This window comes from Triplophysa rosa, linkage group LG6 (genome assembly GCF_024868665.1).
Source record: "Triplophysa rosa linkage group LG6, Trosa_1v2, whole genome shotgun sequence".
NCBI lineage: Eukaryota > Metazoa > Chordata > Actinopteri > Cypriniformes > Nemacheilidae > Triplophysa > Triplophysa rosa.
Window position 1 is genome coordinate 19,604,706 of NC_079895.1, and position 12,526 is coordinate 19,617,231.

Here is a 12,526-nt window from a genome sequence, read left to right on the forward strand (position 1 = left end):
ACCCCTCCAGTACCCAGAAGGAGATCTTCTCCGTATGCCTGGGAGAGATGTGAAGGGTGATGGGTGGGGAATGGTGTGTGATCCGACCTCGGCCCAGCGGTTTTCCTAGGATGTCTTGCACAAACATGGTCCTCCCGTTCCTTAGGCGCGGGAAGCCCAACTGAGTAAGAAGATTCAGAGAAATGAAGTTCCCGGCGGCTCCAGAGTCAATCAGGGCGTGGACTGGAACAGAGAAGTTAGGTGCAATAATGACCACTTGGGTAAGAGCAAGGTGAGGTAAGGAGGCCGGTGTATGGATAGAACTCACCGCTGGTCGAGCCGGACGGACGGGGCAGACGGCTAGGCGATGACCTGACCCTCCACAGTACAGACAAAGGTTAAGGTTCCGCCTCCGTGTACGTTCCTCAGGACATAGTCGAAAACGATCCACATCCATGGGTTCTGGGTCTGAAGGAGTCCGGGAAGCAGAGGTCGTAACCCGTGGAGGAAATGTACCGGGTGATGACGGCGAACAGGCTGACAGACGTTGGGCGATACTAATGGATCGTTGTATGAGAGCCTCCAGACCGACCGAGTCATCGTAGATGGCCATGTGTAATCGGATCGAGTTCTGTAGCCCTTGGCGGTAGACCGAGACAAGCGCCGGCTCATTCCATCCACTGGTCGCCGCAAGGGTGCGGAACTGGAGGGCATAATCCGCCACTGAAAGGCGTCCTTGTCGAAGCCTCAGCAGTAGATCGTGCACCGAAAGGTAATCCATTGCTTGGCCAAAGACCCCTTTAAAGTGCTCAAGAAAAGACTTCAGATTAGTGGTAAGTGGTCCTCCGGCCTGCCAAATCCCGTATGCCCAGTTCAGGGCCTTACCGCTCAGGAGGGAGATGATGAAGGCTACCTTGGATTTGTCCGTGGAGAATTGACCGGGGTGCAACTGTATGTAGAGCTCACATTGGAGACAGAACCCGCTACACTCCTCCACGGAGCCAGTATATCGGTTGGGTAGGGCCATGGGACTAGACGCCGATGGTGGGTTAGACGGAAGGAGTGCAGGTGCGGGTTGGTTCCGGAGTAGGGTGACCAGTTCAGAGAGGGGATCAGAGGGAGCTGGAGGTGAAGGACCGGGAGAAGTCTGTGGTGTGGTCATGGTGTTGGTTCAGTCTACTGTCAGGGTTCTGGTAGACGGAGAGCACACCACGGAGGTAGATAAGAAAAAGGAGTTTATTTCAAAAACAGGAATATCCAAAAACAGGTAAGTATTCAAAAAACAGGAATATCCAAAAACAGGTAAGTATTTCAAAAACAGGAATATCCAAAAACAGGTAAGTATTTCAAAAACAGGAATATCCAAAAACAGGTAAGTATTTCAAAAAACAGGAATATCCAAAAACAGGTAAGTATTTCAAAAACAGGAATATCCAAAAACAGGTAAGTATTTCAAAAACAGGAATATCCAAAAACAGGTAAGTATTTCAAAAACAGGAATATCCAAAAACAGGTAAGTATTTCAAAAACAGGAATATCCAAAAACAGGTAAGTATTTCAAAAACAGGAATATCCAAAAACAGGTAAGTATTTCAAAAACAGGTAAGTATACTTATCGGGGTAAAGAATTGCAGTGAAGACAACAAGACTGAACAGGGAAGAACAAAAAGGTGCAAACTTAAATAGAATCCTGATGATGTGATGCAGGTGTGGACTAATCAAAAATGGTGGATGTGCGGTGCATGCTGGGAAACTGAGTTCAGAACTCCGGGGAGAGGGAACGGGTGAAGCGAGCTGGCGGTGACGACATGGGGGGCGGCCGGTGGTGCTGAAACCGTTACAAATATGCAAAGTATTGCAAAGGAAATTGAAATGCTTGCCCATAATGTTAAGGTTACTATATTTTGTTTTTTTCTGTGATATTGTAATGTTTGTTTGATAAAAGTGCATTCTGGTAGGCTATATTCTTATGTCGTGTAAATTGTCATTATGGTGTGAGCTTTATCACCAATTAAAAAGACACCACCTTCTGCAATGCCACACTGTTTCAGATCTTTTTTTAAAATCAGTTTAGTAATACATTAAAAAGCTTATGTGGATCTTCATGATGTAATTCTACATGGCAATCACTGCCTGTTTAAGTAAATTAGTGAGTGACTAAGAAACACTACTAGATCCACAGTGACTTGCCACATAGGAAAAAAAAGATGATATCAGTTTCTGTGCTACCCCTGTGTGAGCTATGGTCTCAGTCTGGCCACCCCTATGAAAATTGTCTGGCTCCGCCACTGTGGACAACAAAACCAGTCTTATGGGTCAATTTTTCGAAATTGAGATTGTTACATAATCTGAAAGCTAAATAAATACACTTTCTATAGATATATAGTTGTTAAAATAGGACAATAGCTGGCTGAGATACAACCGTTTAAAACTCAGGAATCTGAGAGCGCAAAAGAATCGAAATATTGAGAAAATTGCCTTTGAAGTTGTTAATCAGGGGCACTGTGGCAGACCATCCACTCACAAAAATAAAGTTTTTATATATTTAAGGTAGGAAATTTACAAAATATCTTCATGGACCATGATCTTTACTTAATATCCTAATGAATTTTGGCATAAAAGAAAAATCGATAATTTTGACCCACACAACGTACAGTATTTTTGTCTTTTACTAAAAATGTTCCCGTGCTACTTAAGACTGGTTTTGTGATCCAGGGTCACAAATAAGCTTTCCATTGATGTATGGTTTAACATGACAATATTTGGCCAAGATACAACTGTTTAAAACTCTGGAATCTGAGGGTGCAAAAAAATCAAAATATTGAGAAATTGCCTTTGAAGTTGTTAATCAGAGACGCTGTAGCAGGCCGTTGCTAAGAAGAAACAGGTTTGTTTTAACGCTCTCTTTTGGGTTACCACTGTAATGACGTTGTGGAAAGTAGATGAACCCAAAAGCAGAAATTCTAAGCATTACATAGATGCCAAACTTGAGTGGGTAATTCTCAAAGAACGGGCAGCAGCGAGTGAAGTTGGTAGGCGTGTTTTTGGCCATTTTTGTTAGCAATTTTACTGCATCCACTCACAAAAATAAAGTTTTTATATATTTACAGTAGGAAATGTACAAAATATCTTCATGGATCATGATCTTTACTTCATGATTTTTTGCATAAAAGAAACATAGATCATTTTGACCCATAAAATGTTTTGTTGGCTATTGCCACAAATATTCCCATGCTACATAAGACTGGTTTTGTGGTCCAGGGTCACATTTGTGAATAGTGAATGAATTGAATCATGAATTGATTCATTGAAATTGACCGTTTGAACTGATTCACAGAACTTACAAATGTAAAAAAACCTCTTTTAACACTTTTTTGTTCTGGAGTTATTATCGAAGATGTGATACATTTCAAGTGCATTGATGCTGTACTGTTTTTTTTCAGAATCACAGAGCTAAATATGACCATAAAAGCTCTTGAATCTGAAAGAAAGAAGCAAGAGGCAGAAATGGAGAGAAGACACAAACAGGAAATGGAGAGAAAGCGAGAGCAAGAGAGGAAGTGGGAGAAACAAATAGAATTGGAGAGAAATTTTGAATCTGTCAGGCATGCTGTCAGGACACTGGTGAGTCTGTGTGGAAACAGGAAATGGTAGATACACCATGACTTTGAAATATATTTTATAATTCAGTGCTGAAATTGTGATTATTTTAATGGTCTTTGGTTTGTCAACTTTATTGATGTGGGGTTTTTTTGCTCAGCATTTGCTTCTAAAAAGAATCCCGAGTAAGCTTAAGTCTTGTTGTCTTGTAATTTGTGCTCAGTGGAGGGTTGTGAACTCTCAGCAGAAGAGCGGGCAGTCCAACTCTCCGTCTGTAGATGATGTGTCCACTGAAGGACTATCTAGTGTCCTCTCGATCATCGCTCAAGCTGAGACTGCCCTACAGTGGAGACAACAGGAAGTGCAGGTTGGTCAATGTAAAATAAAAAATTGTTTCTGAATTAGGGTGGGTGGTATGAGCAAAAAACATTTTCACAATAAAACAAGCCGCAATATAGTTATATAGAAACTAGGGCTGGGTAAGTTAACGCGTTATTATCGTGCTAACGCATTAATTAATTAACGCCGACAATTATTTTATTGTGCATTAACAGTTTTTTAAGTGTTATTTTATTTCGAAAGTCCGTTGCTAACTGGCTCTGAAATGTACAGACAAACCATGAGTCACAGAAGGGGTGGGATGTTGATCGGTAGTGGCTTGGGATGGGCGTCACCAGGCGTCTCAATCAACGAGAGCATTTGGGGTTAGCAAGACTGCTGACGCGCGCACATGAACCGGGAACACCAGAACTGAATGGAAAGGTACCGAACTCTTACATGGACATTTCGTTTTAAATCTCTTCCAGACGGCGGAGTTGAAAGAACAAACCATTCCATTTCGTCTCCCCTCCTTCAGCCATGCGCATGCCGCTTATCTATCAGTGCCCTCGCCCCACAAAGATGTAATATGTGCGGGTGCCAGAGGCTTATTTAATGCTATTGATGATAAAGCAAAAGGAAATCAATAGCCTGCAGAATACAAAAATTTCCCCGGTTACAAAACAGCAACGATAACGAATTGTGTTGCGTGTGTTGTATGCTGTGTGACGCCCTTTTCAGACCGTTGGCAACAGGAAATGGGCGTATTCAGCGACGGGAGTCAAGCGACAAACGTTGAGAATTGTTGATGCTCAAATGATGAGCGGCTTTCGCGACCGACTACCAATAGGAGTAAAGCAGTGGAGCTCATGTCATCCATCTCTTGTCAGTTACTGGAGGGTTTGTTCAAACTGTTACGACAACCAAAGCTAGGAATGCCTTCAAATGATCTCATAGCAAGAGACAAGCGACACACAGCGACAAAGTCTCTGGCTGTCTGAACGAGGCTTCGTGGCTAAAAACATGTTTGAACATGCACGCCTAGAGAGTCAGGGAGCGAACTACTAAACTGAATTCTCTTTCACGTCTTGCTCTGAAACGGACAAATAAACACAAAATTACATCAAAAATCCCATACTAGCAAGAGTCCATGTAAAAGTAGTCTGTTTTATGAACGTTAACAGCTGGGAAACAAAACGGACGCGTCACAGTATATTAACCATATATCTGTATAGAGCGCTCTTAAAGGTGCAGGAGCATAATATAAACAGATCACTGTTTATAATTATGTAGCGGTTTTTCTGTTAGCAAGCACTTTAAACAGGTTTCCTGTCCTTCTTTAAGGAGTACTTACACAGATTTGCTGTAGGTTCACGTTTATTTGCATACACGCGCAGCTGTTTGTGCCTTACACACAAATGCTGAAGAATAGTGTTACACACTATTTTCATTCAGCAATTGTAACACAGTAATGATCACCATTTAGCTAAGCTTGTCCATGCAGAGTCAAAGTTTAGATGAATGGCATAGATCTGACTATAATTTACAAGGCCCTTGCAACGTACAAAGAGGTGCCTTACTCAAATCTACCTTTACATAACACTGTACTGAGATTCCTTCGTCAGAAACAGATTAAACAATACTGCAATTGGGATTTCTTCGCCAAAACAGATTAATTCTGGAACAGTTTCACATGCATCTTATCTGAGATTCCTTCATCAGAATAGACTTATGCATTTATTAATACTGAAACTGGGATTTCTTCGCCAAATCAGATTAACCTCGCGCTGATACCATTTAAACTATGTTAAGACTTTTACAATCATAGCAGAAGTACCAAATCAAGCCATCACTTTATCTACATTAAACAAGCCGCAAATAGCAACATACATGTGTATAATACTTGCATCGTATTGTCTTGATTTAAAACACACTTAGGTTGACAGTAGTTTAAGCTCATAACTTTTGTTTAATCATGCCCGCATTCTCCACCAATTATGTAGCGGTTTTAGCTAACGTTATTATATTTGGTGAGCTTGCTCATCAATATAATAATGTTAGCTAAAACCGCTACATACACTGGGTTCCAAATTATTATGCAAATGATATCTTTCTCTGGTTTTCCTAATTTGTCGATGCAAATGACAGTCAGTATAATTTTCAAGTAATCAACAGTTAGGGTACATTTGGAATTTTATTGAACAAACCTCCCACTGACAACAGTATTTATTTAAAAAATGAAAAACTCAAAATGCACTGTTCCAAATTATTATGCACAACAGAGTTTGAAAACATTTCATAGGTTGTAAAAAACTGAAAATGGTCATTTGTTGAATTTGCAGCATTAGGAGGTCATATTTACTGAAATCAAAAGCTATTTCAATCAAAAACATCCTAACAGGGCAAGTTACATGTTAACATAGGACCCCTTCTTTGATATCACCTTCACAATTCTTGCATCCATTGAACTTGTGAGTTTTTGGATAGTTTCTGATTGAATTTCTTTGCAGGATGTCAGAATAGCCTCCCAGAGCTGCTGTTTTGATGCTAACTGCCTCCCACCATCATAGATCTTTCGCTTGAGGATGCTCCAAAGGTTCTCAATAGGGTTGAGGTCAGGGGAGGATGGTGGCCACACCATGAGTTTCTCTCCTTTTATGCCCATAGCAGCCAATGACACAGAGGTATTCTTTGCAGCATGAGATGGTGCATTGTCATGCATGAAGATGATTTTGCTACGGAAGGCATGGTTCTTCTTTTTGTACCATGGAAGAAAGTGCTCAGTCAGAAACTCTACATACCTTGCAGAGTTCATTTTCACACCTTCAGGGACCCTAAAGGGGCCCACCAGCTGTCTCCCCATGATTCCAGCCCAAAACATGACTCCGCCACCTCCTTGCTGACGTCGCAGCCTTGTTGGGACATGGTGGCCATCCACCAACCATCCACTACTCCATCCATCTGGACCATCCAGGGTTGCACGGCACTCATCAGTAAACAAGACTGTTTGAAAATTAGTCTTCATGTATGTGTGGGCCCACTGCAACCGTTTCTGCTTGTGAGCATTGGTTAGGGGTGGCCGAATAGTAGGTTTATGCACAACTGCAAGCATCTGGAGGATCCTACACCTTGAGGTTTTCGGGACTCCCGAGGCACCAGCAGCTTCAAATACCTGTTTGCTGCTTTGCAATGGCATTTTTGCAGCTGCTCTCTTAATCCGATGAATTTGTCTGGAAGAAACCTTCCTCATTCTGCCTTTATCTGCACGAACCCTTCTGTGCTCTGAATCAGCCACAAATGTCTTCACAGTACGATGATCTCGCTTAAGTTTTCGTGAAATATCTAATGTTTTCATACCTTGTCCAAGACATTGCACTATTTGACGCTTTTCGGCAGCAGACAGATCCTTTTTCTTTCCCATATTGCTTGAAACCTGTGGCCTGCTTAATAATGTGGAACGTCCTTCTTAAGTAGTTTTCCTTTAATTGGGCTCACCTGGCAAACTACTTATCACAGGTGTCTGAGATTGATTTCAGTGATCCAAAGAGCACTGAGACACAATACCATCCATAAGTTTAATTGAACAATATAAAATTAAATGTTTACGACACTTAAATCCAGTTTGCATAATAATTTGGAACGCAGTGTAATGTTCATAAAACAACAAAGGACAGGTCAAAAACACTCACTCATATAATGGAATTGTGTTCTCCTTATATGAATCGTTAAGATAAAGAAAAAATAGCATACAATAATTTAGTTGTTAAAGATGTGCTTTAAATACACTTTAAATACAGTACACTTTGTGTTGACAGAGTGTTGAAAGAGTTTATGTATAAGCAATAAAATCAATAATCATAATAACTTGTTTTTCTAATGATGGACGAGAAACTTGTGTTGGCTGTCGCGGGTTAACTGAACAAGGTCAGAGCGAGCACCCTCTGCTTTACCGATTTTAAACTTTCTGCTAATATGACAGATAAAGTCAAATCTATTGGCAAGTTTGCGAATTGCAACCAGCCGCTCACTCCACCTCTCCCCCTCCCTTTCGAAACACTACGACAGCTGACAGAACATGGCAAATTAAATGCAAGTGGACCCGCCGTGTATGTAGATAGAAATAGCTCATTCTAATTCATAAAAATATAACACTTCCTTGTGTAAGCTCTTTATACACCTCTGAAGGCATAGCTATCTACAGTATATTATATTGCATTTCTATCAATAGATCATCCCAAAAATTACACACTGGACCTTTAACAGCAACTAGAGAGCTTGCGCTATATTCCTTGACTGACAGTACAGCTGTTTCGGTTGTTGCCTAGCAACATAAAAAAAATGCTGCGTGCTGCTCTTTTCAAAAAGCCAACTGAAAAAGCAGCATGTTTTCAAACATGAAAAACACGTTCTGTGTGATCGACCTCAGGCGCTCAGAGCGCTCTGCCAAAATCGCGAGGCGCAGCAGGTGGCAAAAACGTGGGCCGCTTGCCGCGCATAAGCACCGCACAAAGCGCTCCCTGCCAACTGAAAACAATTCAAAAGAGGCTCGTCTAACTGCAATAAACGCTTTCTATGTGATCGGCCCCTAAAACTGCTACGTGCTGAAATAATTCGGTTCTTGAATGCTGGCGTGATGAATTTTGAAACTGAAAATGACACAAAATAATAGATATTAACAAGATGCGTCATTGCCGTTAAAATGAATGGGGAGTGAATGCAAGGCTCAGTGAGAGACGGTGCTCTCGTGATTCGCATGAGCAGCAGCTGAAGCGGCATTTAAAAGGTGATTTATAGCGCAGTTTATGCTTAGGAAACAAAATGTATGCTATAGTTGATGTCGGGTTTAATTCTTGATCGGAATATGTTATTTAATTGTGACTTTTGCTAGCGAATTTAGAAATATCTACCTCCTCCACATTTGAGTAGACAGGACTGTGGTCTTGCTATGACTGAAATAGCTATGGGAGTGACATGACTTCGGCAAACAGACTTTGACATGGCATGAAGAAATGAGGCGAGAGGAGTAGAAGATGATAAACAGGACTTATTCTTGGACGAGTCTGATGTGGAATTTGATCTTTTTAAATGGGTCGTATTACACACCTAAAACGAATATTATCGTTTGTTTTAGATGTAATGCAATGTGTATACACGATTTAAGGTTCAAAAACGCTGTATTTTCCACATACCGTGTATGTTTGTATCTCCTCTTTGCCCCGCCTCTCTGAAACATGCAGATTTTTTACAAAGCTCATCGCTCTGAAAAGCAAGGTGTGCTATGATTGGCCAGTTAACCAGTGCGTAGTGATTGGTCGAATACTGCAAGCGTGTGATGGAAATGTAACGCTTCTTACCATATTTGGGACATCAGGTTCCAAAGCAATTGTACTGACAGGTACGCCCACCTTACTTGCGTATACATTTGGGCGGTCTTAGTCAAATCTTACCATGAACTGATGTATGATGTATAACTGATGTATAACTGATTTGTGGGGGTGTGGTTACACAAGGCGTTTCAGGCAGATCTGGGTGAGCATTCGCTTTTAGATAGAATGCATCTTTTGTTCCGACACTTTAATTTTTGAAATTTTACGTGTCTTATACATGCATGGGCAACTTATAACACACCAAAGACACATAAAAACACGTACTCGTGCCATATGACCCCTTTAAATATTTTATATTCGGGGTGGGAATCTTTTGGTACCTCACGATTCGATTCATATCGATTCTTGGGGTCACGATTCAATTAAAAACCGATTCACGATTTTTAATAACGATTCTTTCTCAAAATTAGATGTGATATATGTTTAGGCTCAGCAACAGCGATGGTGGGGCTAAAAGAAATACACCCAGTCCCATTTTTAGCGATGGCAAGTTTTTGGAAATACTTCGGATTTTATCAACTCTATGGTAAGAAAGAGCCTGACAAGACGTATGCAATATGCAAGCTTTGTAAAGCGAAGGTGAAGTAATTTGAGAACACTAAACGTAAAGACTCACATCGAATGCCATCATTCCAACAAAATGGAATAAAATCTAACCTCTTCACTGGCGCAGCCCTTTTTGAGCCTACATGTGAAAACCCACTGTTGGCACTAAAATAGCTGTAACTCATGAATTCTTTTTTGAAAGAAGAAAATTAGCAGATTATTGCCCCCAAAAAAAGAAATCCCCAAAAAAATGTAAGTGATTTTGCTATGTTTATTTTTATAAAAAAACTATAAAAGCTTTGTTTTTCTTTTATAAAAAAAAATACATTTAAAATAATTACGGATCAGCCCCAAAATTTCATAAGTCAAAGTCTTAAGGATCACGAATTGTTGTATCAAATTTGGTCTTGATACATCAAATTTTGATGTGTCTGTGATTTGTTTTAGCTCCAATATTGCAAAAATCCACAGGGGGCCCATATGCTTTCCATTGGTTTTAACACTTGATCTGAAATTTGACCACAACAGACATTGAGATGCTTTTTTTACTTTTCCAATTAACAGACACAATGAAAAAATAAACAAGCACAGAAACAAAATAAAAACAATACATTTGTATGAAACTATACATAAACATTTTTAAGCCCACTCTTAAAAAAGAAACAATTACTCTTCCTACACACATTATTCTATAAAACAGTGATGAAATATGTTTTCTAGTGACTTTCCAATGATATAATGTTTGTCACAATAAGATAAGAATTCACATGCAAAATCTCAAAGTAAATCAGCTGTTAAGGGGCTAACCTGTTACCTGGCGCAGCCCTTTTTTAGCCTACACATGAAAATGCACTGTTGGAACTAAAATGGTTGTAACTCACGAACAGACCTACGGTTGGTCTCATTTGAAAGAAGACACTTGGAAGACTACTCCTGAATTAAAAATTATTATTATTATTATTGTAGTTTATGTTTATTGCTACAACAAACTATAAAAATATTATGTTTAGATTTTATTAAAAAAACATAAAATCTATGTTTCCGCCTAAAAATGTCAAAAGGTCAAAATCCCAAGTACCACCAATATTTTTATGAAGTTTGAGCTTGATAGATCAAATTATGTGTCTGTTTTAGCCGCAGTACCACAAGAATCCAATAGGGGGCACCTTTTTTGGTCTGACATTGAAGACCACAACAGACATTGAGAGTCTTCTTTTTCAATTTTTTTTAATTCTTCACATGAAGAGACATTGAAAATATAGACAGGACCGTGAACAACATAATAAAAAAACCTGAAATGTAATATCTTATGTCTGCATTTCTTATTATTATTATGATATTGTTTTTTTTATGCACACTCTCGTCATTTATGACTCAGTCATCCTCCTACATAATTTATTTTATAAAATAGTGATGAAATATGTATTTTAGAAACTTAGACCTTTCCAACGATACATAGTTTGTCATGATAAGATAAGAATTCACGTGCCAAATATTGAAGAAAATGTAAACGTTCCGCTTGCGGAACAATGTCATTTAGCAGGACATCAATTTTTTGAAGCGCACTCTTGTCATTTATAAATAGATTACTCCTACATATTTTATTTTATAAAACAGTGATGAAATATGTATTCTAGAGACTTGGACCTTTCCAACGATATATAGTTTGTCATAATTATATTAGAATTCACATGCAAAATATGGAAGTAAAAGCAGGCATCTGGCAGGCGGAAACAATTTTTGAAGCACACTCTCCTCGTTTATAAATAGATTACTCCTCCTACATATTTTATTTTATTAAACAGTGATGAAAATGTTTTTCTAGAGGCTTAGACCTTTCCAACGATATATAGTTTGTCATGATAAGATAAGAATTCACATGCCAAATATTGAAGAGAACGTAAGCGTTCCGCTGGTGGAATTTCATTTAGCAGGACATACATTTTTTGAAGCGCACTCTTGTCATTTATAAATAGATTACTCCTCCTACATATTTTATTTTATAAAACAGTGATGAAATATGTATTCTAGAGACTTAGACCTTTCCAACGATATATAGTTTGTCATAATTATATTAGAATTCATATGCAAAACAAACCGTAAACTCAGGTGTTCTGTATACGGAACGGCGCCAGGTAATTAAGATGTGCGGTCTCTCGACTGTCCGGGTGCCGCACCGCTCTCGCAAAAAAGTTCTGCCTTTTTTGTTCCGACAACATCACCAATTGTTATTTTTACTAGAAAATCGATTTTTCAATTTGGGAATCGATAAGAATCGCTAGAGGACTGAATCGCGATTCATATGTGAATCGATTTTTTCACCCACCCCTATTTTATATTATTAATAAAATTATACAATCATTCTTGTGAATTGAACTGGTTATTGTTGCTACAATCAACTCAACTCAACTCAACTCAACTTTATTTATATAGCGCTTTTACAATTTTCATTGTTACAAAGCAGCTGTACATGAGACACATTGACTACAAGCAAAACAATCAAAGTTGTACCTGCAAAAACAAGAAAAGGTTGAAAACACAGAAGACAGACACACCCACACACAAAACACTCCACACACACAACACGCACACACACCAACACACACAGACACACACACACACACACACACACACACACACACACGTACGTACACAGACAAGTACGCACACACACACACGCTCAGTGAGAGCACACA

The 12,526-nt window shown here is 39.3% G+C and overlaps 1 protein-coding gene across 3 annotated transcripts in view; it reads left to right on the plus strand.

Moving 5' to 3' along the window:
- si:dkey-230p4.1 (centrosome-associated protein CEP250) overlaps positions 1–12,526 on the plus strand; it is a 97,853-nt gene that overhangs the window by 49,109 nt on the left and 36,218 nt on the right. For all 3 annotated transcript variants that reach the window (XM_057335243.1, XM_057335244.1, XM_057335245.1), the window contains exons 9-10: positions 3,423–3,603; positions 3,803–3,946. In XM_057335243.1, coding sequence (XP_057191226.1) covers positions 3,423–3,603; positions 3,803–3,946 — 325 coding nt within the window. The remainder of the gene's footprint in view (positions 1–3,422; positions 3,604–3,802; positions 3,947–12,526) is intronic.